This window comes from Varanus komodoensis, unplaced genomic scaffold (assembly GCF_004798865.1).
Source record: "Varanus komodoensis strain SLA01 unplaced genomic scaffold, ASM479886v1 scaffold52, whole genome shotgun sequence".
Lineage (NCBI taxonomy): Eukaryota > Metazoa > Chordata > Lepidosauria > Squamata > Varanidae > Varanus > Varanus komodoensis.
Window position 1 is genome coordinate 3,198,546 of NW_025336114.1, and position 26,918 is coordinate 3,225,463.

Sequence of the window (26,918 nt, forward strand, 5' to 3'; positions counted from 1 at the left end):
GGAATCCAAGGAAGGCTACAACAAGGGAGAACCAAGTGGTTTGTGGCATGGTCTAGAAAGAGAGAAATAGCTTGTCTGTTAAGCATGCTTGCTCTGAGTTCCATGTTTAGGCATTTTGGAGGAATGAACCAATTCTATGATTCTTGCTATCTAACATTCCAAATGCTTTTTCTTGTATACTCATGCAAAGGAGAAGAGCAGAGCAGAACAGAGCAAGTTTTTTTATATATCCAGTTGGTTAATGATCTCCTGCAAAACAGCAGGTGTTAGTTATTTCAGCAGACCTTGCGCTGTGTGGCAAAGCTCCATTCATGTGATTGCACAGAGACCATAAAGAAGAACTAGCTGTGCTCAGTATTCAAGTGTGAGTCCAAATGCAAGACAGTCTTTGTGTGAGGTAGTTTGTCCCTGAGGGAGGAACTCTAGATTTTATTGTGACAGTTGTAGCATTTGAGAGAACCACTCATTTATTACCTTTCTATACTACCTAATTTCTATATCACCCAATAGCCAAAGCATACTGAGTGTTTAGAAAAATAAGTACCTTAAAAATACATTGTAAGAATCATCTATGTGTAAAGATATTCAGATTAAGTGAAGTATGGTGATTATTATGTGGTACCTGAGAATGATTTTGGTCTGAAAAGGAAAGTGTGGCTACAGAAGGAGTATAATCTGCTCCACAACATAATCATTAGGCAGGAAATTATGAGAGATAAGGATTTCTGAAAGAACTGTAAGGATTTGCTACCAGATTTAGTCTGGAGAGTCTGCCTATTATTATTATTATTATTATTATTATTATTATTATTATAACATTTCTATGCCGCCCCTTGCCGAAACCTCGGGGTGGCTTACAACATGATAAAATACATTGAAATACAATAGTACATAATAAATTACCATTAAATATAACAATACAAAAAATACATTGATTTACAAATACAAAATTAAAATTATCAGTATAAAATAAAAATATAGGAGGAGAAAGAGAAGGAAGAAGAAGTTGCCCAGGCCAGATCATATGTTTTAACAATTGAAATGATGTTTAAATAAAAAGGTCTTTACCTGGCGCCGAAAAACCAGTAACGACGGTGCCAGGCGGACCTCTTTGGGGAGTGAATTCCATAGGTTGGGCGCCACCGCAGAGAAAGCCCTCCTCCGGGTACTTACTCTCCTAATTTCTTTCATGGAGGGTTCCCGGAGAAGGGACTCTGCCTAGATTCTGCCCTCAGAGATTCTGCCCTTAATCTAAAGCTACTCCCCAGTGAATTAGGGTTTGGGAGGATTTGAGGTGGCTCTTTTAAATTGTATTAAGAACCCATGGTCCTGAAGACAGGAAAATCATGATCTGTAGATTTGTCAGAGTTGGGGACTTCAGAATAAGATCAGATAAGGAAAGAAGTCAATAGACTTGAGTTGGAGATGAGCTACCATTCCCAGCAAGAGCTTAGAAAAGACTTTTGGTGCTGATGCCAAGCCAAAGAACACTGCCCTATATTGGCAGTGGTACCCCACATAAGCAAAATGAAGAAATTTCCTCTGCTGTGGGGACATGGGAGTACACCTCTGTGAGGGTTTATTGAGGACAGGATATCCTCCTGGTATGGGCATAACCTGTTGCTTGTGGACAGACCTGGAAGAAATAGAAGAAAGAAACCTGCTTCTAGTAATGGAGTGATACTCCAGAAAATCTGTGTGTTGAGTACTGTTTAGAGTTCAGGTGTCTGGTGCTGTCTACTTCCATGTGTGAAGGAAGTGTTGTAGCCTTCCTCCCACACATGAAAAAAGAGAGTCATAACTGTGGGAGAGGAGTCCTTGAGAACTGAGAAGAACCTGCTCTGCTCAGTCCTTAGCAGAGTATTGAATTTGATTCATGACAAGGTAGGCACTGAGCACTTAAAGCTATAAGGCTGAAGGAAAGGTTGAATGGAGATCTGAAGGTATGGAAGGAAGAAGGAGTCTTATTAGGTTTTCTTTCGTCCTTCATAAGAAGCAATAGGCATAGCCACCTTCTTTTTTTGGTTTCTGCTAAGATATTCTTAAGGGCCTTTTCCAAAGTCTGGAGCCCTACAAAGAGAATAGAGGTCATGTTCCCTCTGAAACAGGTATTTAAACTGCAGTGATTTAACCAGAGTTAACATCTTGTTGCAATGGCTAGAGCAGTAGAACACGACACATAAATCATGGAATCCTGTGCGGCATGTAACGTATAGTCTTAATAAACCAGTTTTAAGAGTTAGCTTAATAGTTGTATAGTTTTAATAAACTCCTAAGCAGGGTAAAACTATTCAACTCCTTATTGTTAATAATATCCTTTATCCAAGAAGAAAGCAAGCCATGGGGGAGGCTGTAAGCATCCAGACAGTAGCCTCATGGGTTTAACATAATATTCACTCATTTCTTTAAGAGGCATGTCCTCATTCATGGCTCCTGAAAGTAAGGCACCACAGGAGCATGAATCAATAGCACCTTAAGTTCTTCCATAACTCTCAGTGATAAAGAATAGTATCCATGTGCCAGGCTGGAGACTTCCTATTGTAGAGGTGGGCATTTCATTCCGCCTTACCCAGTTTTGCAAAAGACAAAGGAAAGGACCTCATGATTGGCTGCCTTCAGCTCTGGAAACAAGGCATCCCCCTTCCATAAGGAGACTTGGCTGTTTCTTGGGAGATGTAATTAATACTTAAACAAGCCCTACAAGACTTACATTGGGAGGATCTGCCACTGAACCCAGAGCAGACTATCTGTGCTGCTGCATCGAAGAAAACTGAGATGCTGAAGGTCTTAAAAGATGCACTACGACAGCTCTGATCACAAATTAAGCCAACTCAGGATTATTTACACTGAGAGAGAGCTGCTTTAAGGGGCTTAGGCAGAAAAGGGTCTTCCTCAGTCTTACTTTGACGTATGAACCCCAGACTTTTGGTATGCAAAATATATGCTCTACTACTGAGTTACAAGCCTTTCCCTGTGGGAGTTTAGCCATTTGCTTTGAGGAAGAGAAATGGACCTCTAAAGAGATCTGTGGTATCTTTGTCTCCTCCCCTGGAGATGGCTGAAAATGCATCAGAATGAGAACTTTAGAGGCCTGGAAAAATGAGTGTGATTCTTGGAGAGAAAGAGATGGGCAAAATGTGGCCTGTTCCCTTACTGCTTATGCACCATGGCATCTGGGAGATGTGAAACTTTCATAGGTAATATTTTATATTTAGCCCAGACCTTAATGCCATCAAGACATAAAGAACAGACTGAGCTAAGTACTTACTGCCTCTAGCAAATCATACTTACCTCTTGTTTCGGCAGCCCTTCTAGCTTCTCTGCACTGTTCTCTTCTTTATCCTCTGTTGTCCTAAACAAAACAATCCAACCAGGTTGAATCTGGGTAAGCTTCATAAGACAAGATAATTCTGAGAAACGTCTTGACACATTGATTCCATTGATGTGGGGGGAAGAAATGCTGGCTACATCCTTGTGCTGTAGATATACATCTGCCTTATAACAAAGATAGTTTAAATGGTGTGCAGCACCTTTCATTGCCACCTTCTACATTCTTAAGACTAAGTTATAGCCTAGTTCTCAAGCACATGCATTCTCATGGTTGTATGGGAATTCATGCAATCATAGCACATACAGAGTCTAACAAGAGAACTGTTTATGAGTATACTAACAACTGGATATGTACAGTACAGCAATCCATTATGGGTAACTAGCTATGGGAGGGTTGGCACATCATCAGAACCTGCACCAAGCCACAATGCAAAACCATGGCTTCTTCTACAGGTTTTTGTAACCATGATGTGTTGTCTGAACCCCGGTGACTGGCCCCATCTTGTATACAAGGCAGTGGTAAGCAAGCCAGTGGCAGTGGTAAGCAAGCCAAAAATCAGTGCCAAGCTTGCCTGAGTGTCTGCGAGTGACAACCACTTCACTAAGTGCCCAACTGACACTTTGGAGAGACCATCACAATCCTGCTCTGCCTTGCACCAACTACAACCCTTGTTGTGATCGCAGTGGCTTTTACTCCTTTTCATTATTTCCCCAGATATCACTTTTAGTGATCTTCAGCATGCCCAAATGACACATTGTAGCAACTGCCACTTATTTGCCTTTTTTAAATCTGATAATATATACATTTTTGGAGTTTTTAATGCATTTTTAGAGTTGTCCGCTTTGATTACCCAAAATGAATGGATTTGCTTCATCAGTGCCCTGGATCATGGCTCCTATCAAAGTACAGAATGCACCATCCAGGACACTGACAAAGTAAGGCTACAAACAAATTATTTTGCTTCTTTGCTTCTCATTTGATAGCTTTCAAACGATGTGCTGTCAAGTAAGAAGCAAACCCATGAGGGGACCTTTGTTGGAAAAAGGGGCTGGAGTGTCAATCATTCTCTTCCTAACAATATACTGTAGTTTTTATTCTGTTCTGCTCTGTTTGTGTATGAATCTGTCTATTCTCACTGCCCTCTACTTTTTCCAGCTTCTCCCAAAATTCTAGATGCTTGGGAAGGTGGAAAAATCCAAGATACTCAATTTACAGGAGAATGGAATTTTGATAGCTGTCAAAACTTCCTTTTCAGACAGGGTTTTGGACAGGTCCAACCAGTGTTCCTAGATAAGGAAGGGGCAGAACTTAGAATTAGCCCAGTGTTATACTGGGCACACTGTGGGTTGTTTCACAGACAACCCATTCTGCATAGTTTATTTCCAGGGTGGGCTGCCATGTCATATGAACTCACCCTCTTCATATATTTCATACAAGCCAGAACTCCTCATTTGTCAATTTACAGCACTACTCTAAATGGCAAATTACTGATACTGTTTGAGTGCTGTACTACTGCATCAACCACATCTAGACCAAGAAGAACATTCTCTTTCTCCCCAGACCACATGTCAGAAGAGGGAGCACAGAAAAGACTGTGTGGGGCTCATGAGGCTATGAAATTCCATTCTGAACAGTCAGTGTAGTTCCCAGTCAGCCATAAAGCTTACTGGGTAACTTTGGCTCAGTCTCTAACTTGCAGCCTAAACTAGCTCACACGGTTGTGGTAAGGAAGGAAGGGAGAGGAGGAAGATTATGAAGTTTGCAAGAGAAAAAACATGAGCCACAGATGTAATACTAAGTATTCAATTTTATTCACACATACCCATTTCACACAACACACAAGTGACCACAACATACCAACTCCTGTGTACAGACACAATATTGCCTCTCATTCAGCAATCATGGTTTTTAAACTCTAATTGCAGTGCAGAAGGTACATGATTTTTTGCAGAGGTGGCCCTACTTCTCAGGGAGGGCAGGTTTAGCGCTTTTTTCTTCAGCAGACACTGAAGATACCTCCCATTCAGAAATGAAAACAGTGGTGCCAATGCAGGATTTTTAAAAACCTAATTGCAGTATGGGAGGGCAGAGGGCTGGATTCAGGAGCCTCATTCCCATCCCAATCTAGGCCATCAGTAACACTGCTGCTGAAGTGCAGACTATGTCTGCCTCCCCAGCAGCTATCACTACCCAGCACTGGCTTACCTTTCTGGAGCCTCCTGCACTCCATCAATGGCACTCTGCTCTGCAGACAGCAGCTTCTCATCTGGCATGCCCACTTTCTCAAGGAAGCACAGAGCTGGGTCAGCTCGCATAGCATTGTACCGTTCGTAACCTAAAAAAGCCCCAACAGTTTATATTGTAATTCTTCCAATCACTTCCAGCTTCAACTCTGCTACCATTCCCTTAATGTCCTCATAAGTATTAAGAAACAGTGAGAGGCAGGATGGTAGTCTGCCAATTGCACATGATCCAGAACAGTAACCTTACTATATTGCATAATATAGGAAATTTGTATGTGCAATGAACGGTGAAATCTTCAAAGTATTCAGGGGACAGCATAGCTCACTGCCCCTCTTATAATAATAAAAGAAACAGAGCTATGTAAGTCAAGGAAATATATGCAAAACAATCCCCCATAATATCAATACAAATCACATTTAAGTTAAATTATAATCTATCTTTACTTCTGTATAAAGTTACCCATTATAAGCTATTAAATAAATACTTTAGTATAACAGACCAACTGTAACATTTATTTATACATTCAATACATACAGCCATTCAAACATTTTTCACCCCCATCTTTCAAACCTTGCATGCAAAGCAATACTATGCATGTTTGCTAGGAAGTAAGTTCCACTGAGTTCAATTGGGCTTACTCACAGGTTTGTGTGAACAGGATTGGAATCCTATCCTAGTTCTCAGAATGCAGGCTTTCTTAGAGCAAAATCTAGATTTTTCTTAAGCACAAGGGGTACATGAAGCCCCGGTCTTATTTTTCACAAAGGAATTTGAGAAAAGAGCAACAGCAAAACAAAAAGCTGCGAGATAAAGTTAAACTTTGAAAACCTCTTCAGAAAATACACCAAATTTTATTCAGTTCTTGACTCCCAGAAGCAGCCTCACACTGCAAGAATGCCTAGTAACATTCCAGCCTGAATAAAAGGAAATACCATGTTTGAAAACTCCAATAAGCAGAGATTTGTCTGCATCAGCATTCCACCAATCAACAGGAATCTCCACATAGTCAATGTCTGGCAGAAGGAAATCCAGATCTCTGTGAAGGACAAACACAGGTTATTAGCAACAAGGTTCTGCACAGGAACAGGCATTCCTCTAATGTTTATGAAGAAATGTCTTAGTATGTCTAAGGACTGGCAGAAAGAAGACTTGACAAAACTGTGGGAGGAAGAAAATTATGAGGTCCCTGGTACCGAATATTCCTGATACATTTCTGAAGCTTATCTTAAGGCTGGGAAAGTGAAGGCGCATTTATTTTGTTTAAAATGGTTGTCTTCCCAAAAATATACCAAGGTAGCTCATAGCATCAAATCAATTCTAATAAAAAAATGAGTTAACGTTCAAAATTCTATTTTAAAAAAGGTTAAAAACATCAAGGTAACATATTCTATAAAACCATAGGTTCATATACATGGCAGAACGAAATCATAACAGACTCTGCATAATTAACACCTGGCATAAAATCCAGTTTGAATCTGCAGTTTATCAAAAACTTTTCTAAAAATGAAAGTCTTTACACTGAGTCCACAGAAGAGTGGTAACATGGGATCATTTCTGCTGATGACCTACATAAGCAGGCAGGTTCATACAGATAACCTGGTCTCAAACCATAGAGCTTAGTTTCCTTCAGCTTATGTATTCATTTATTGCACAGTAAGCACACAATTCATGCATTTTACATTCGTTTCTTTTGTTTAACCTATTCATGCTATATCTTTTAGAGATCATGTTACTTGATCTTCATTTAGAATAACTTTTTCCTTGTTTAGTGCTGCTAATCAATGTAATTTTGTAGATAATTTGTGCCAATTTATTATAAACATGTTTAGTTTAGATGAAGTTCACTTATATTTTTCAATACATAAAAAGTATGGCCAGTTCCAAATACTGGTTATGAAAAGATGTGTAATCGGACACTAGGGTTCTTTTGAACTTTCAGCATTGTTTCTTCTTTATGCTTTGGTCACTTCTTTTATTTGTTCTGAAAATGATGTACTTTGGATACTGCCTATCTGAACAGCTTGATTTGATACCAAGCACCAAGAAACTGTTATTACACATTGTTAAAGCATTTGCTCAATCACATAAAATTTAAGGAGGATTCATACAGACTCCTGATATTTGGTTCCTGAGAAAGGTATTGTGGCAATGGTTCACCAGTCAGTGGAATGTCATTTTATGGAGTGTTTTAAGACTTCCAGAGCTATTTGTTATCTGGCAAGAAACAGGGATTTTCATATGGACATTCAGTGATTTTGTACTACCAGGATTCTTTACATTCTGGTAGTACACAGAAAGTAAAGTCCTGTATATTATAAACATTGATCTGCTTTAAATGACACAACAACCCATCATGGTTTGTTACTGTAGGTGGGTTTTCACGTTATGCAAACACAGTTTGCATCACTCAGGATGTGAAGTTCTTTTTCCAAGCAACTCACCATTAGAACCCATGAGCTGACCTAGGACTGGGTCCCTGTGTAATCCAAAGTAGATCCAAGCCATCTTTGACAGCAGCTCAAGGACAAACTTCCCCAGCTGCTGACTGGAGTCTACTCTGAGGTGCTACCCCATGCTCAGGTCAGTAACACAAAGCAGAATTCCTGCCTCCTCCCACATCCTACCCTAGAATAAATCTCCCAGGCAGGAGGTGGGAGCTAGCAATCCACTCTGAAGTGTTGCCCTGTGCTTGGGGCAACAATGGGGAGCAGATCAGGCACTCCTGCCTCCTTCCTGAGAACAGACCTCTTGGACAGGAGACAGGAGCTGGCAATGTGCTTGAAAGCACTGCTCTGTGCTCAAAAGTAACACTGAACAGACTGGGCAACCCTGCCTTCTGCTCCTTTCCACTGTGCTTTAGGGCACAAGCTGTTTGCACATCTTCTTTCTTCCGGCAGGGCTAACAGGACTTGCGTCCTGAAGCTCAATGGGGTAGCTTGGGCAACATGCCCAAAAGGGAATTTCTGACAGCTGCAGTGAGCTGAAATCAACTTCTGATCGTGGCTGCCAAAGTCTCCTCTGGGATACTGCCTGGAGGAACAAGGGGATGGATGTGCAGTGCAGGAGCAAAATAGCCACAATGAACTGTCATCATCAACAGGCTTATCATGGCTTATTCTCAGGTTGGTTTGTTGAGTGAAACAACTCAGCCACTTAGTGTCATAATGCTGTGGTTTACTTAAAAATAAATTCCATCACTGTCTCCAGATTAGGTCTTAGATCTGTTATTGGATTTTTACTATTCAAGGATTTTTCCCTAATTCAGTAGTGCTTCTCTTCAATTTCATCTGCATGCATTTTGCAGAAATGCTTACAAAGACTACCCTGATCTCTTTAAAATGTAATTTACAGTGAGAAAATATAGGTCTTCATTGAATCTAATAATCTCCCCGCTGAGTGCAAAAGACACACAGGCAAGCACACACAAGAGTGCTGCAATCCAAGCAATGTTGAATATATTTCCAATACTGTGGCTATAACATGAGGGAGTATAAATAAAATTCTGAAGCCTAACGTAACATACTTGGCAGGGGTTCCTTCAAAGGCTTTGTCAGCTGCCTCCCCCAGCACTTCTGCTTTCAAGTAATAAAGCATCCGCACTCGTAACAACACCCTGCCAAAAGGAAAAACAGTAGGTGAGATTCAGAAAGTGAGCCAGAATTTCCAATATGCTCTTCAGCTTCACTGAGACAAGCTGCAGATTCATAAGCCATGCTAGTTTATTTGTTGGCAGTGGAAGCTAGAAGTTAGTAGTACTGCCTTTCAAAGGTGGCACTGCAGGGGCTAAATCTCACTGCTAAAACAGAAGCCACCAGAATGCATGCTGGTGAGTAAGCAGCAGTGATTAAGTGACACCTCACTTGCTGTAGCATGACATCCATTAGCAAGTAGAGCCAGCTGGCTGTAAGCCTAGTGAGAAAGCACTGAACGACAGACAAGTAAACCTAACCCACACCCACTGATAACCAAACAGGGATTATTATCTAACATATGATTAGACATGAATACATATCAGGTAAGGAAAATGTGAATGGGCACATGGTATGCTGGAAAAAAATGAAAGCAAACATAATACAACCCAGAAATCTTATGAAAATATCAGGCCTGCCAAAACCAGACAGAAGCACACTCATCTCCATACTGACTATCTCGTGCCAGCTGAATTGCATTTGGGACACAGGAGAACAGAGGCTGTATGTATCTGCTGTGTACTAGGGAGGTCATCAAAATTTGCCAGCTGCAAAGACTCCCCCAGGAAATCATGAAAACACTGCAGATATCCACAAGGCTCTCATTAAATCTGTTCCATGCAAATCAGAGACATGCATTTCTTTCACTGTAGAGGGTCAGAGAAGGACATATAGAAAGATAGTAACATTTGTAATTCCAGGTAGAATGGGTTGCATTGGTGCTTTGCCCCAAATCTGGGGCAACTTCTGGTACGTGTATGTGTGTGTGTGCATGTGTCTGTGTGTGGGGGGGAGTTTTGTCCTTCCCGCTGTAGATTAAGTAGCCTTCACACATCATGGATATGTAGTAACAAATAAGGTCAACCACCCTTCCCATCAGCGTTTTCTGAATTGCAGCCCTAATTTCTTGAGCCAGTTCTTAGCGAGTTTCAGCAATGAGTCAAGACTCATTTTGGAGGACTCATTTTGATACCACTGTATCAAAACTGGTACCAGTGGATCAAAGCCAAAATGACTTCTCCTGAAAGAAGTCAGAATGAAATGAAATACAATTCAAGGTATCTCTGTAAAATATGTGCATGCTGTATGTACTCAGACTGGAACTGACAGCCAATGCATTCTAGAGTCCCTTTTGCTCACTTGTTGCAATGTTGTTTTAGGTGCTTCTTGTAGCTGTCATCATGTAGAATGATCTCAGGATTGCAGGTGGTGAGCCAGTCTGCATTCTTGATCTCAGGGAGCAGCATCTGGCTCTTTGTTTTCTTCCCCTTCCTTCCTCTTGGCACTGGTGCCGATAAGCCTACAACAGGAAAGAGTGTGTATGATGACTCCAGGATGGCATTTTGAAGGCTCTATCAGGCAATACACCAAAACCTGTTTTCAAAGAGTTTGTCCAGTCCAACACAAAATGAAACAGATTCCTCTTCTTGAATTTCAAAGATATCTAGACATGGTATTTGAAAAAGCTGAGAGACGAAGGAATAAGAGACAGGGTTCATAAGCCCTACACTGTTCTGTCCATCAGCAATTACCCATAGCTGAATACACAGACATACACTCCTACTGATTCACTTCAGACACACTTTTCTTATTTTCCAAGTACAGTAGATTCTCAGTTAACCAGTACCTATGGAGATTGGTAGATGCGGGATAAGTGTAGTTTCTTGTTGCTTTGAGAGTTACTACTAAAAATAGGCCTAAGTAATACTATACCCCATGCCATCTGTATTGGCTTGATATTAATATTGAAATACAGTCATTAAAAGCAAATTAAGACAAATAAAGACAAACATCTATCTTCGAGACTGAACCTTACCGCCATAGATCATTGACAAACTAACTCTAAATTCCTCCATGCACACTGTATGACTTTCACCTTTCTCAAGCCCCTTTCATATTTCCATCTTCTACTTGAGGGTAATCACTGTGCATTTATGCTTACTTGGGACCTGTTTTGGCATACTTGGGGTTGGATGAGAACACAAAATCTGAACAACAATAGATCCCAACGACCGGTATGTTTATGCACAGTGAACTAGTGGGAGTAGGAGACAAACATGTGGGCTTACTCAAGGCACAGTGTGCCAAATTTAAACTTACATTTCTGCTGGAAACTGATTTTATTTTAGTTTTTATTTAAAGTATTATTTCTTCAATTTTTTTGCCGGCTGCTTGAGTTCCAGTTAACCAAGAGTCTACTGTACTTGATAGCAAAAAGACTGAATACCTACCCATAAATACAAATACACTTTTCTCCACTGGTTAATATGTCTATTCTTCATGTCAACAGAGAGAGAACAATATAGTTATGTAGCCATGTTCTCAAAAGAAAGAAGATACTGGTAACTACAACATGAATATCACAGTAAACTCAATATATCTTGGGGAAACATGAGAGAGAGCAAGTTATTGTTTGGACCAAAACTGCTGCCCAGAACTCCACAGAATGCAACGCTTAAGCATCTTAACTCAAGTAAGTAGCATTACTCATGTCCCCCAAATTTTAACAAAAAGGGGATGCTGACTTCTGTAGCACTTAGCCCGTGTGTTATCCTGAGAATTATTCAAACAGGGAAGAGTTTGTTTGGTCTCAGTTATGGACTGTACTTAGAGATGAAAGTATTTGGGGTTTCTACAGAAGCTCATGAGAAAGACATGATTTGATATTAGGAGCAGAATGCAGCTCACTCCTCCTACACAACAGCCTGCAGAGCTTTTAACAGGTTCTGACTCAGAGGAGCAGGCAGAAGTTTGCGATCAACTTCTCATCAATAACAGTATTTCCCTAATGACAGGATTCTAACTTTATTGTTTCTTTTGCTCTTCTTATGTACTACAAAGCCAGCCTAGTCAGCGCTAACATTATAAAGCCTTGTATTTAAGTCTTTGTCCTAGTCTGCTTGGGAAGAAAGGAAGAAGGACAGTCATAGCAGCAGCACTAACAAGCAGGCATTTACCTCTGCAACAGCAAGGCTGCAAAACACAGGTCCACTGTGCCACGGGTAACCAAAGGGAGATGAAGAAATGAACATAAAGAGAAGGAATAACATCCACTACAGTAACCTGGGAAGAAAAGCAAAGGAGTCTCTTCCTAAAAAAAAGACTAAGCCCTCAAACCAAGCAGCATGAAACAGATTCCACGAGACTGGACATGCAATGGTCAGAAAAGACCTCGGCAGGGAAGTGCTCATTCCACCCCTCAAGGCAAAGGCAGCTCTTAGGGGGAAGGGAAGTAAGTGCTAACTGAGTCTCTTGGTTAAAGCTTTAATATGTTTCTTAAGAGCTGGCTCTGCATGGAAGTCGTGCTTGTAAATGCATGGAGGCTAGAAAAAAGTGGCTGCAGCAATTTTATAAAGACCTTGCTCATGAACTCAGCTGAATTCCAAGTTGCCTTTCAGCACTTGCTTAAGGCATGTTCCTTTTGACAATGGTTTACATTGCTGAGTCCTGGAATTGGCCTAGATATGGAATAGGCTAGAAATACATATGTAAATACATGTTTTATTTTTATTATTTTGCTAATGCATTTATTTGCTAATGCATTTATTGTATTTCATCTAGAGTCCCTTTCTGTGCTGTATTTTTAGGATTTTTTTTTACTGAATGCTTACAATGTTACACTATGTTTTTAATATATTGCACACCATCCTGGCAGATGCATAGACATTAGAGAGGTGGGAAAGAAATTCCTACACCAAATAAAATAATTATCCCATCATTCCTATCAGGAGAAGCATGCAGTTTGGTATCAAGAAGAAAATCCAGTATTCTGAATACCTCAGGTTTAACTTATTTTCTAAGCAAAGATGTGCAGATTATGAGGGCTATGGAGACAGCCAGACAGACACCCTTTCAGAAGGCAGAAGTGGGGTTCATAAGCTTCTTCCTCCCCACAACTAGCAGAAGTTTTTGTCTAACATACACAAAATATTCAGATTGCAGAATTAAATGTTTCTTAGTGCATAATTTTGTGCAGAACTAGGTCAGTGTGTCTTCTAGCAATTTAAGCCGCAGCTTACGGAAAATGATTCAATAATGCAACAAAATGAATTGGGTACCTGAATGGTTCTGCAGGGCCTGGTTCTGTCCATCCTTTGTTGGAGTGATCAAATCCCAGATAAAACTCTTAATTTTCTCATCTCCCTTATAATGTCTGACACAGTAGACCAGGAGCGCTCGACAGATCATTTCCATATCTTTCTCATTAAGATGCCATTTAAATCGTCCATGGGTCAAGATGTCTTTCCAGCGCCCCCAACTTGAAAAACAAGAGGTGTATCATAAGGACTCTTGAAATTTCTCCAGCATTTTCATATTCTACACTTTACTGGAAAGTATCAGAAAACCCCACCATGCTACCAAGGAAAGGAAATGGCACAAACTAAGAAGCTTGACAATGAAAATGAGTAGTGCAATGGGCAAAGAGAAACCCCTCAAGGAATGTCTCAAGGCCAGGTGATAGATAAAATGAAAAAAAAATGATCCAATGTACTTCAGACCACATGGAGGTCCTCCTCCAGGGAAATCTAAATCACCCTCAAAACTTTGGGGCATTAACTGGGAGAGAGGCAGCTAAAGAATCAACAAGAACCTTGAGCCACAGAAGTCACTATTCCATCCAAACACTTCCCTATAGAAATTGAGGAAAACATTATAATTATTTGGGAAAGATTGGACAGCTTTTCCAATTTTAATACTCCAAAGATGCCAAGCCAAAAAGCACCCACCTTCTTAAATATAAAAAAATCTGCTAGAACTGTAGTATAATCTGGGAGTGATCTCTCAAGGAAGACAGAACATAGACACTCACCCAAATATAAGTAGATTCTTCTCCACACGAAAACACTCTGCCCTTAAGTAGCGACGTGTTCGTTCATTGAGACGCCGTGAGCGAGTGGGCCGCTCATCAGAGTCACTATCTAGCTCAGAAAACTCCATAAGCTCATCCTCCTCAAAGGAATTGTAGTGCTTGGTCTGTTTGCGGACACGGGGCCTATCAATCACAAGGCTCTCCTGGGCGGTAAAACAACACAGAGATAACGCTTTAAATCTGCATCCAAAACAGCAAGGACAGCTAGCCCTTTCACTATTCATATTGAGGGACTAGATTCATTTCATGACTTAGGATATCAAGAGGTCTATTATGGTATCGTTCTATCAGAGTTAATTAACGCAAGGATCCAATTTGTGTTAACCATTGACCATTCCATTTTATTTAGTACTCACATAGAATTTTGAGAGCTTTGTCTGTGGAGTGGTGTAGAAATGAAATATACTACTACTACTACTACTACTACTACTAATAATAATAATAATAATAATAATAATCTCCTTCATGGATCACTGCCTTGTCGTGGCGAAGGGGCTTGTGTAGCTCAATGAAGCTATGAGCTATGCCGTGCAGGGTCACCCAAGACGGACAGGTCATAGCAGAGCGCTCTGACAAAACGTGATCCACTGGAGAAGGAATGGCAACCCACTCCAGTATCTTTGCCATGAAAACCCCATGGACAGTACCAAAAGGCAAAAAGATAGGACGCCGGAAGATGAGCCCCTCAGCTCAGAAGGTGTCCAATATGCTACTGGGGAAGAGCAGAGGGCTAGTACTAGTAGCGCCAGAAAGAACGAAGTGACTGGGTCAAAGCTGAAAGGACACTCAGTTGCTGATGTATCTGGTAGTGAACGGAAAGTCCAATGCTGCAAAGATCTAAACTCCATAGGAACCTGGAAAGATCCATGAATCAAGGCAAGGCGGATGTGGTCAAACAAGAGATGACAAGACTGAACATCGACATCTTAGGAATCAGTGAACTAAAATGGACAGGAATGGGTGAATTTAATTCAGATGACCATCAGGTATTCTACTGCGGGCAAGAGTCCCTCAGAAGAAATGGAGTAGCCTTCATAGTCAATAAAAGAGTAGGGAAAGCAGTACTGGGATACAATCTCCAATATGACAGAATGATCTCAGTTCGAATCCAAGGAAAACCATTCAACATCACAATAGTCCAAGTCTATGCCCCAAACACTGGTGCTGAAGAGGCTGAAGTTGACTGGTTCTATGAAGGCCTACAACACCTTCTAGAATCAACGCCCAAAAATGATGTCCTTATCATCATGGGGGATTGGAATGCTAAAGTAGGAAGCCAAAAGATAACAAGAATAACAGGCAAGTTTGGCCTTGGAGTACAAAATGAAGCAGGGCACAGGCTGGTAGAATTTTGTCAAGAGAATACGATGGTCATAGCAAACACTCTTTCCCAACAACCCATGTGTAGACGACTCTACACATGGACATCACCAGTCAACACAGCAATCAGATTGATTATGTGCTCTGCTGCCAAAGATGGAGAAGCTCCATATAGTCAGTAAAAAGTAGACCAGGAGCTGACTGTGGCTCAGATCATGAGCTTCTGGTTGCAAAATTTAGGCTTCAGTTGAAGAAAGTAGGGAAAAGCACTAGGCCACTCAGGTATGACCTAAATCATGTCCCTGCTGAATATACAGTAGAGGTGACAAATAGATTTAAGGAATTAGATCTGATAGACAGAGTGCCTGAAGAACTATGGATGGAGGTTTGCAACATTGTACAAGAGGTACCAACTAAAACCATCCCAAAGAAAAAGAAATGCAAGAAAGCAAAATGGTTGTCTGAGGAAGCTTTACAAATAGCTGAGGAAAGAAGGGAAGAGAAAGGCAAAGGAGAAAGAGAAAGATACAAACAATTGAATGCAGAATTCCAGAGAATAGCTAGAAGAGATAAGAATGCCTTCTTAAATGAACAGTGCAAAGAAATAGAAGAAAACAACAGAATAGGGAGGACCAGAGATCTCTTCAAGAAAATTGGAGATATGAAGGGAACATTTCATGCAAAGATGGGCATGATAAAGGACCAAAATGGCAAGGACCTAACAGAAGCAGAAGAGATTAAGAAGAGGTGGCAAGATTACACAGAAGAACTATACAAGAAAGAGCTTAACGTCCCTGATAACCACGATGGTGTGGTCACTGACCTCGAGCCAGACATCCTGGAATGTGAAGTCAAATGGGCCTTAGGAAGTCTGAGCAACAACAAAGCTAGTGGAGGCAACAGTATTCCAGCTGAGCTATTGAAATCCTAAAAGACAATGCAGTTAAAGTACTACACTCAATATGCCAGCAAATTTGGAAAACTCAACAGTGGCTGCAGGATTGGAAAAGGTCAGTTTACATTCCGATCCTAAAGAAGGGCAATGCCAAAGAATGTTCAAACTACCGCACTATTGCACTCATTTCACATGCTAGCAAAGTGATGCTCAAAATCCTACAAGTTAGGCTCCAGCAGTATATGGACCGAGAACTACCAGAAGTACAAGCAGGATTTCAAAGAGGGAGAGGAACTAGAGATCAAGATTGCCAACATATGCTGGATCATGGAGAAAGCTAGGGAGTTCCAGAAAAACATCTACTTCTGCTTCATTGACTATGCTAAAGCCTTTGATTGTGTGGATCACAACAAATTGTGGCAAGTTCTTAAAGAGATGGGAGTACCAGACCATCTTATTTGTCTCTTGAGAAATCTATATGCGGGTCAAGAAGCATCAGTGAGAACTGGGCACGGAACCACTGACTGGTTCAAAATTGAGAAAGGAGTTTGGCAAGGCTGTACACTGTTGCCCTGCCTATTTAACTTATATGCAGAGCACATCATGAGAACGGAGGAGTTAGATGAATCACCAGTTGGAATTAAGATTGCTGGGAGAAATATCAACAACTTCAGATACGCAGATGATACCACTCTCATGGCAGAAAGTGAAGAGGAACTAAAGGGCCCCTTGATGCGGGTGAAGGAGGAGAGTGCAAAAGTTGGCTTGAAACTCAACATTAAGAAAACTAAGATCATGGCATCCGGTCCTCTCATTTCCTGGCAAATAGATGGGAAAGAAATGGAGGTAGTGACAGGTTTTATTTTCTGGGCTCCAAGATCACCGCAGATGGGGACTGCAGCCAAGAAATTAAAAGACGCTTGCTCCTGGGGAGGAAAGCTATGGCAAATCTAGACAGCATACTAAAAACCAGAGACATCACCCTGCCAACAAAAGTGTGTATAGTCAAGGCTATGGTTTTCCCAGTTGCAATGTATGGCTGTGAAAGCTGGACCATAAGCAAGGCTGAACGCAAAAGGATTAAGGCCTTTGCATTGTGGTGCTGGAGGAGATTCCTGCGAGTCCCCTGAACTGCAAGGCGATCAAACCGGTCAGTTCTAGAGGAGATCAACCCTGACTGCTCTTTAGAAGACCAGATACTGAAGATGAAACTCAAATACTTTGGCCACCTAATGAGAAGGAAGGACTCCCTAAAGAAGAGCCTAATGCTGGGAACAATAGATGGCAAAAGAGGAAGGGGACAGCAGAGGATGAGGTGGCTAGATGGAGTCACTGAGGCAGTTGGTGTGAGCTTAGGTGGACTCCAAGAGATGGTGTAGGACAGGAAGGCCTGGAGGAGTGTTGTCCATGGGGTCACGATGGGTCGGACACGACTTTGTGACTAACAACAACAACACTACTACTACTACTAATAATAATAATGTTGGTTTTAAAGTTAACACCTTTTTCGTGTAGGTGATTCCATATGCCTTAGGCTCAACACCTCCTCCCCCACTTCCACCTTGAAATATACATTATTTTCACACTTTGATCTTACATAAAAATACACATTATTTTTATATTGTTACAACACTGTGATTTCTGAATTGTGTACTATACAAACATGTTATGCTTCTGAACTGAGGCATTTTGTCTTACTGGCATTCAGACTTGACTTAACTTTGGGATCTGTACTGTAGCTGTTGTCAAAGCTGTTATTTTAGAAAGGTGAATTTTAATTAGAAAAAGGCAAAAACTGCTCCTGAGAATCCAGCAACTAGAAATCAGATTCCGAAATGGTACATTTATAGGTTTTCAAAAAGTAAATGCCAATTTATTTATTTCTTAGTAAAAGATTGAGCATGAGTTGGTAAATCTATTTGCATGCAGAGCTGGCCAGACATAAGATGGAGCTTGTGCTACTACCCCCACCTTCTTGCTTATTTATCATACCATTTCCCAATGCTCTCCACCCACGTTCATAGCTGTATATGTGAACCTCACTATTATGGCAGCAAAAAAGAAGAAAAACTCTTTGTGGTCTGTTGCTTAGCAATTTTCCCTTTACTGCTGTCTAAGCCCCCTTCTGCCATGGTGGCTGTTGCTGCCCAAGCTGCAATTTTAGAAAGCAGGACCCCTGGGTATACACCGAAGCAAACATCACAGATGACGGCTTCTGCCACAGGAAGCCAGAGCAGAGAGAACCAGCTGTTTGACTGAACAAGTGGGCACAATGTCTGGGCCCTAGAGAAGAAGACCACATATGTTTTCTTTTTCTTCCGGGTGCAGAAACAGTTCTCTCTCCCTCCCTACCAAAATATGCAGTATCTACATTCTTTGTCTTCCACGTTCCTAGCTAGAAAGCCTGGATGTAGTGATTGGAGCAGACTGATGCTTCAGATGGCCACTACTGACAGGAAAAAAAATCTCAAGGCTAAAATTTAGCCTTGAAAACAGGGAGGGAGGGAGGGAAGACTGCTCCTCTGCCTTTAATGACAGCAAATGCCTGAAAAGCAAGCAATAAAGAGGAGGAAAGACTGCATCCTCCTAGAGACACAACCATCTTGCCTCTGGCAGAGTACAGATTGCACGGGTGAGGATAAATTTATTTGAGACAACTCATGCCAGCACTGGAGAAGGACAATGAAAGGCTACAGGACTGCCAAAATCCAAAGGCTGGATCACTGACTGCATTTCTCCCTAGCACAGTACAAAGGGATTGTTTCCTTTCATCCCCTGTCCCTATGGAAAAAAACACAGCTGTTGGTTTGGGTTTAAAGACACAAAGGATAAACATTCACTGCCAGAATGTTAAGAATCCATGGATTAATTATGGATTAATTTATGAATACTTAATTCATAAAAACAGTTCTTATAAAATCTGAATGCAGCAGTATCTTCACCCCAAGTGGTGAATATCTGCTAGAAATGTTACCAAATTTAAGAGAAATATAATCTTGCTGCAATAACAAGGTTCCCCTGTGGTGCATGCTGTTTGCCTTGGCCTGTGCAGGTTTTCCACTTTAATAACAGCAATGCTAAAGAAATCAGAAAGGGGGAAAAAAAGATAGTAGCTCAGTTTTTCAAGAAAAGACTTAATTATACACTTCAATTTTACATTCCTACAATGTCAGTTGATTTGATTTCACAGTACTGAATATCTAAATTACTAAGTATGGAAGCTGAGTACAAACTGCATCTAATGCTCAGTTTAGACACTGGCTTAAATTGAAAAAAGTATCACATGATCAGCCATTAAAAATTGTGCCAGCTTTGTTCAGAAATTTAACCAACTTCAATCATTGTGCTCTGTTTTGCTATGTATCTTAAGATGATTATATTTACTTGCTTTAAAAATTCTAATTTTTGCACTGATTTTTAAATTATACTATTCCATCCTCACTGGACAGCTTTTATGAGAGAGAGAGAGAGAGAGAGAGAGAGAGAGAGAGGGAGGGAGGGAGGGAGGGTCAGTCTATGTGTGAGAATGCACCTGTACTTCATCAACATCTTCTATATTGTATTGTCAGTAAAGACTGCAACCCTAAATAAGATTTCTTGCATTTAAAATCAATGAAACTTACTTCCAAATAAATATATTAGTGTATTAAACATGGACAACCATCCCAAAGCTAAACCAATGGATACAGCTCGTGTGCACGCGCACGTGCTCGCTCTCGCGCGCGCGCGCGCGCGCTCGCTCTCTCTCTCTCTCTCTCTCTCTCTCACACACACACACACACACACACACACACACACACAAGACAGGCAGTGGGGGAAGCACATACAAATGGATATGCACTAAAAATAGAGTTCTTAACCTAAAAGAAAGACTTAGGAAAGTTGAATTTGCAACATTACGAAAATAGGCTAGGATGCGAAGAAACTGTGAAGCTTGCCTTAGTGAACAATTAAGAGTAATTGATATTCCAAGCACTGCTGAAGCTAAGGCAGCACTGACCTGATCAACTCCTTAGAAAGAAAACCACTGGAATAGCCATTTAATAGCAAGACACAAGAAAAACGAATACCTTCCAGAAGCCAGAATGAAACCAGATACAGGCCACAAAAAGGACAGGCCTTAACTTCCAGTGCTCCCCCCTCATACAACACAGACATAAACTTAAAACTACTACAAATTTCCTATTCAAAGCTACCTGCTCAATAATATTATTAGACGCTGGTATCCTGAGCCCAGGATTGGATTGCGCTGCTGAGCCCCACTTGATGGGATCAATCATATTGTTCATACCGGCCAATCCATAGCCTACAGACTTAAGCAAGAACCTGTAGTGTCAGGATGGCCTCTATGATAGCAGATTCAGGACAAGAATGGCAAGATCAAGAGTTGTAAAAGAGGTTCTTATATTACTTTGCCAAATGTACCAACAGTGATCCAAAGTTTCAATATAACTTTTAATCCTAACTCAGAAGTTAGCAGAGCTCTCTGCAAACAGCTGTCTGAGTATGCATACACTATATTTGTGTTTCCAGAACAGTAACATTGTAATTACCTTTTCATTCTTTGCATCTGTATCCAGCTCTGCTATTTTTGCCCATTTCTGCCAGAAGTTGGGATCATCTAATGAGATATCTGTTCTGTTTCCAGAAGCAATAAAGCTGGCCTAGGAGTGAAATCAAAGTTAATGAACCATGACACCCATAGAAGCCCCTTCTGCAGAGCCACAACAGCATGTTTACTCTGACAAAACTCATAACAGCAGAGGGCATGGAGAATATGGTGCTTTAACCTGAGAGCTGGGGTGGGGAACTAGTGACCCTCCAGATGTTGTTGGACTCCAACGCCCATATGACATGCTGGTTGGGCTGGTGGAAGCTAAAATCCCCAAATAACCCCACCCCTGAATTAGGGCATGCCCAGCAGCTAGATGAAAGTGCACAGAGGGCCAAGCTACATTGAAGAGCTAGCTAGCTGCTATTTTTGCCTTTATTTCTTACTCTGAAACAGGGATGGGCAACTGTATTGGATAGGCTGTAACATAAGAATAGCAAGGAGGTAATGAAAAGTTGTATAATGAACATTCCCAGTTTTCCAAAGCCAGGATAAATTTCTGGAATCCGGCCTACACCTTACAAATGTCCACTACTCAAGAAGAACACTAGCGAAATTGCCTTGAAGCTGCTTTCTTGAAGTACACTCCTTAGATTAAGGTTGCTTTTGCTGTGAGAATGAAAATCATTTGCTTTACTGAAGCAGGTTCATCCCTCTCCTGTCTCCTGGGAAGCGGAGGTTTAGCCTGTGACTACTGGCAGCCTCTGAAACAGGGGAGAGAGGAACTTTATAAAATGTGTGGCAAGAAGCATTGTCTTTTGTTCTCAGGAAGAAGAAATGGCGTGTTGCTCACCCATAAAATGTTGGACGCCCATAAGTCATCCCTTGGTCTATTCAGGGAACCAATGCAGACACAGATAAGGGGAATGTAAACTTTCTTTTCCTTGTTTACATTCTGCATATTAGCTCATGTGCATACTTACAAAAAAGGAATGAAATTCTTGAACATCTCTAAAAAATCCAGTTCCATCAAGGAGTAGATGATGGAACTAAAGACACTGAAGGAATGAACAAAATCCACATGTTTCTAGTTTGCACACCATGATAAACCAACCTTCCTACAACCTGGTCCTTTCCCAATGTTTTGAAGTGCAGTTCCCAGTATTTCTGATCATTGGCCATGCTGTCCAGGCTAACATGAATTGAATGCCAAAACATCTGGAGAACAGCACATTGGGAAAGGCTGTGTTTTATCAAGGTTTCTTTGAAGAGGGCAATCTCTGTACAAAAATCTCATTAGTATATAGAAGAGAGGGAACATGGCTGGAGCAGAGTCAGAAGACAGCTGCAAGACAGAAACAAGTCCAGTTACCTTATCTAACCATTTATCCCTGTCAGAATATTCTCCTCCCTTCTTTGCTGCAGGTAGCCCCTGCTCAACTACAATTTCTATTCAGAAGCCTGTCTTCACAACTCCACTGTACTTCTCAAACAGCTAGTCATCAACAGTGTGACAGGAAGAAGGTGGAATACTGGTTGTCTGAAAGATCCTAACTGCGGATACAGTGGGGCTTGAAGGCAAGAAAAGTCCAACTTTTATAAAAACTTTCTGCAGGTCAGAAGCAGAGAAGGCTTTTCAAAAACAGCAGGGCTGGGCAACAGCTTGAGACTCTTGCCATTCCAATTCAGCTCTTTGCCATTACCCTACTGAAGAGAAAAGAAGCATTTCTCACACTGAATGCTTAGCCAGCTTGTCCCCATCCCTAAGACAGCACATACAAACCTTGGAAAATGTGGACCCTTTTCCTTCAGTCTGGATAGTGATGGTCTGGGTTCTGCGTTGCAGGATTTGGTCAATATCTTCCTCACAGAACTTAGAGCCTTCATCTTCCTCATCCATCAGAGCCCCATAAGCTCCTTTTCGCAGCAAGTCTTCAACCTCCATCTTGGAGAGCTGCTGTACCTTCCAGAGAGACAGACCGACCCTGAGCTTGGCTAACATACACAAAGGACAGGAACTCAGGCAACTTTTAAAACCTAGGTTGCCACTGAATATCTCTTTGGAGAGAAAAGGAATGAAGATCAGCACAGGCCCCATGGCCCTGGCTTTTCAAGGACCCCTTACCCCGTTGTTGCTCCCCTTCCGGTTGATGTCCTGCAGCACTGCTTTGTCTAATCCTAGCTTCAAGCTTGCCTTGTCAAACATCTCCCGTTCATAGGAATTCCTGGTGATAAGACGATAGACCTTCACTGCCTTGCTTTGCCCTATCCGATGACAGCGAGCCTGTGCCTACAGAGAAAAAAGACATCACTCAGGAGAGAGGTGGCAGAAGAGGGGGTCCAATAAGGAGAGTTCTTCCCCTTCCTCACCTATGACACTACCAAAACCATAAGTGTATAAATTCAATACATCTGGATGAAGCCAATGCAAAATTTACAATACAAGATACCTGGACAAAAGCATACACTCAAATATCAAAGTATTTCCAGAATTAAGTATTTTAGGACTTAGTTTTATTTTTTAATTATATTTATTAAAACAATGCTCACTGAAAAGCAGAAACACATGTATAGCTGAAACCTAAAAATGCATATACAGCCATAATAGATGCCCTAATTATGAATGGGGAAGAGATTAGTATTTGTGGTTCATGCCCCTTCAAGCAACATTGCCTTCCAAGTAGAGTTAGAGGAAAAATTAATCTGGTTTGCCTTTAAGTACAAATCAGCCTAATTTACAGTACATGGGCTAATCTATGTGAATGGGAATGCAATTACCCCTCAATTTTCACATATCTCTACATTTTACACTATACTTCCTGCTTTTTAAAAATGTGTACAAAATTGTGCACAGAAGCAAAACCATGCACAAACAAAATTTCACAAATTCAAAGCAATGTGTGCCCAATGCATAAGAATTTTTGTAGAAATGTTTTGCTAAAGAAATTGCAAACTGATGCAGACACAGGAAAAAACAAAGTAATGCTTTTTAAAGTTTGGAAAGTGTTGAAACATAACACACATTCAACCAGCCCTGCTTCTGAATTCTCATTTTTTCTATATACATACATTACATAACCTGTACCCAGAGAAAGCACTGGCTCTCCAGTTTAGCCAACCCTCTGAACCTTCTGTGCTCATCCCAAGCCTGTTGCCTGTACCTGCAGGTCATTCTGTGGATTCCAATCTGAATCAAAGATGATGCAGGTGTCAGCAGCAGTAAGATTGATACCCAGCCCCCCAGCCCGTGTACAGAGCAAAAAGACAAAGCGGTCTGAATCCGGCTTGCAGAAGCGGTCGATGGCAGCCTGGCGTAAATTCCCACGCACCCTCCCATCAATACGTTCATAGGTGTATCTGTGTAAACAAGAGGAAGTATGTCACTTTGGGAGTATCACACACACACAGACATACACACACACAAGAACAGTAGCACCACAGTATCAGAGTCTTCTGTCTCCAATTGTGCCCAAGGTAGAACAGAGCTGTGATGGTACTGAACTCCATTACTGAAGTTCAGTACAGAACACTGGATATTAATTGACCATCCCTTTTTCTAATCCTGTGCCTGCTATGAGCTTCCTGAGAAGCCTTGGGCATGACAATATTTCTTAACTCCTGTCCAATATCTGTAATATGAGGAGAGAATACTGCTGAACCTACATTTGAGGGTTCTGCATGAAATGCTTTGAAACTATGAAATAAAGTACTAAACTATTTATCATCATCGTACTTAAGACACATGCACAGGGGATAGGAGATGCCCCAAACAACCATCGCTTTGCAGTGCTATAAAATATAATCAAAACTGGTGTCACTCAAATTAATATCCTATAGCAGTCTTCCCCAAACTGGTGCCCTCTAGATGTGCTAAACTGCAGCACCCATCTTTCCATGGAACAACAAAAAGGCCATATATAACTTATTCTGGCAGCAGTTGCTCATAACTAACATGTTGCCGCTACCCAGGACAAGGCTCCTCCCGCTACTGTTTCTCCTCCTCCTCTCTAGGATATCCTTCCCCAACCTTCTGCCCTCCAGATTTGTTGCACAGCAACTCTCATCATTTCATACAGGATGACAGAAGCTGTGGTCCAACACAACTGGAGGGGACCAGATTGAGAAGGATATTCTACAAGTACTTTTGTAATTTCACCCAGAGCCCTCATTTGCCTTCAAGACTTTGGGTGGTACTGAAAAATGCAAAAATAGGATCACAGAGATGTTGCAAAATAGCCAATTTCTAGCTAATGTTAGAAGTGCAACGATGCTAACAAGAGCTCTCGGAACAAGAGCTCTCGGGACAGCTAGTGCTGTAGCACAAAAAGTCACCCCAGTGAGCAAATTAGCAAGTCAAGGCCAGGATCTCCCTCGCCCCTCCCCCTCCCCTCCCATTCTTTGAGAGGGTATGAATATTCAAAAAGTTTTCCTGCAGCCAGATTACCACTGCAAAGGACAGGAAATTCTATACATTTTTGAGCACAAATGTTATGTAACTCTGAAAAATACTTTAAATTCCTAGGTTCGAGAATCAATATACTAAGTGGCAGCCACACACCCTAATGCACAGGATTTTCCCAGCTGTGACTCTGGATCTTATGCTACTTCTGATACTACTTTAACAGCCTTCTTCACACATTACAATCACAGCCTCAGGTTAAGATTCCTGATGATACTTGTAACAACACAGCCCAGAGACTAGAACTCTGCCTGGGTGGTGCTTTTGAGGCAGCAGTGCCTAGTCCACATAGAAGGAATGACATGCACTACAAAGAAAGCAATACACTGCATACGAGGAGGAAGCAATTGCATTGATCAAAGAGTGTGTGCAACAACAACAAAGATTTGTGGAGTCTTATGGAAAAGACATTTATTTTGACAAAGACTTTCATGGACTAGCACCTATTTCTTCAAAGTGGACTCTACTCCATAAAAGCTTCTGTCAAAATAAATGTGCATGTTCTTTAAGATATCACATGGCTTTTAATAGTTTTACAAAGATATGGGAATTACTGGTCTGTTCTTAATTAGGAACATATCAAACTGCCCTATGCCAGTTTAAGACTGTTTGTTCACAGTCCAACACCTCCTTCTAAGACTGGCAGAAGTTCTACAATGTCTCAGCCAAAGGACTGTCACATCATTGGCTATCTGATCTCTTTAAAACTTGGGGGGTCAGGTAGAGAACTGGGACCTTCTAGTTGCTCTACCACTGAGCTATGGTTCTTCCCCTTTATGCACCAAATGGTCTAGGAACTGCTGTCCTCCATGGCACTGGGTCAGAGCAAACTGAGACACACATGCACCAGAGTGAATGGATGCAGGGAAGTGAGATGCAAGAGCTCAGAGTTTGCTCTTGCTTTCACAATGCAGCCCTTCACTTCCTCCCTCAAAGGGAAAAGGTGAGAAACAGTGTGCATATAAGAGAACTCAAGGGGAAAGAAAAAGATATGGGAATGAAGAAGAGACCTGGGCAGAGGGTGAGAAGAAAATGGAATACATATGTGTGCTTTGGGAAGATGACAGCACAGCCTATTGGCTTGGCATGCTCTGGAAGAGTATCATTGATCCAGGTGCTCTCTGTGGTGCAAGCTTCTGGGCTGTACTGACCGCCTCTGGATGAGATAATCCTCCAGGATATCAAGGCAGCGCACCATCTGGGAGAAGATCAGCACCTTGTGCCCGCCTGCAATCAGCTTCGGCAGCAGCTTATCAATCAACACCAGCTTGCCTGCTGCCTGGATCATCGCCTGGAGCTGGAAGTCAGGAGCATCTGGGCTGTGCGTTTTACGGAAATCCTCCAGGATCTTCTCCTCTGCCCCTGCCCCAGAAAGATGGTAGGCAGAAATTCACTAGGGGCTCAGATTTGTAAGCAACACTCAAAAACACTCCTACCACACTTCATTTCAAGTGGAGAGCTTTGGATTTATTTGCTGCCTAATGAGGCTTTGTAAAGGAGACGTAACAAGGGTACAGGAGACCCTTCCTAGCCACCCCATAGGTACATGCAGGCAGAC

At 41.4% G+C, this 26,918-nt stretch overlaps 1 protein-coding gene across 9 annotated transcripts in view; it reads right to left on the reverse strand.

Annotated features, from left to right (window-relative positions):
• CHD6 (chromodomain helicase DNA binding protein 6) overlaps positions 1-26,918 on the reverse strand; it is a 145,810-nt gene that overhangs the window by 18,371 nt on the left and 100,521 nt on the right. For 8 of the 9 annotated variants that reach the window (XM_044447491.1, XM_044447496.1, XM_044447493.1 and 5 more), the window contains 12 exons: positions 26,512-26,722; positions 24,063-24,258; positions 23,027-23,191; positions 22,685-22,864; positions 20,903-21,013; positions 14,075-14,277; positions 13,323-13,522; positions 10,405-10,564; positions 9,099-9,188; positions 6,508-6,611; positions 5,537-5,666; positions 3,292-3,352 (listed from right to left, as the gene is read on the reverse strand). In XM_044447491.1, coding sequence (XP_044303426.1) covers positions 3,292-3,352; positions 5,537-5,666; positions 6,508-6,611; positions 9,099-9,188; positions 10,405-10,564; positions 13,323-13,522; positions 14,075-14,277; positions 20,903-21,013; positions 22,685-22,864; positions 23,027-23,191; positions 24,063-24,258; positions 26,512-26,722 — 1,811 coding nt within the window. The remainder of the gene's footprint in view (positions 1-3,291; positions 3,353-5,536; positions 5,667-6,507; positions 6,612-9,098; positions 9,189-10,404; positions 10,565-13,322; positions 13,523-14,074; positions 14,278-20,902; positions 21,014-22,684; positions 22,865-23,026; positions 23,192-24,062; positions 24,259-26,511; positions 26,723-26,918) is intronic. The other variant, XM_044447494.1, reaches the window with a different exon arrangement.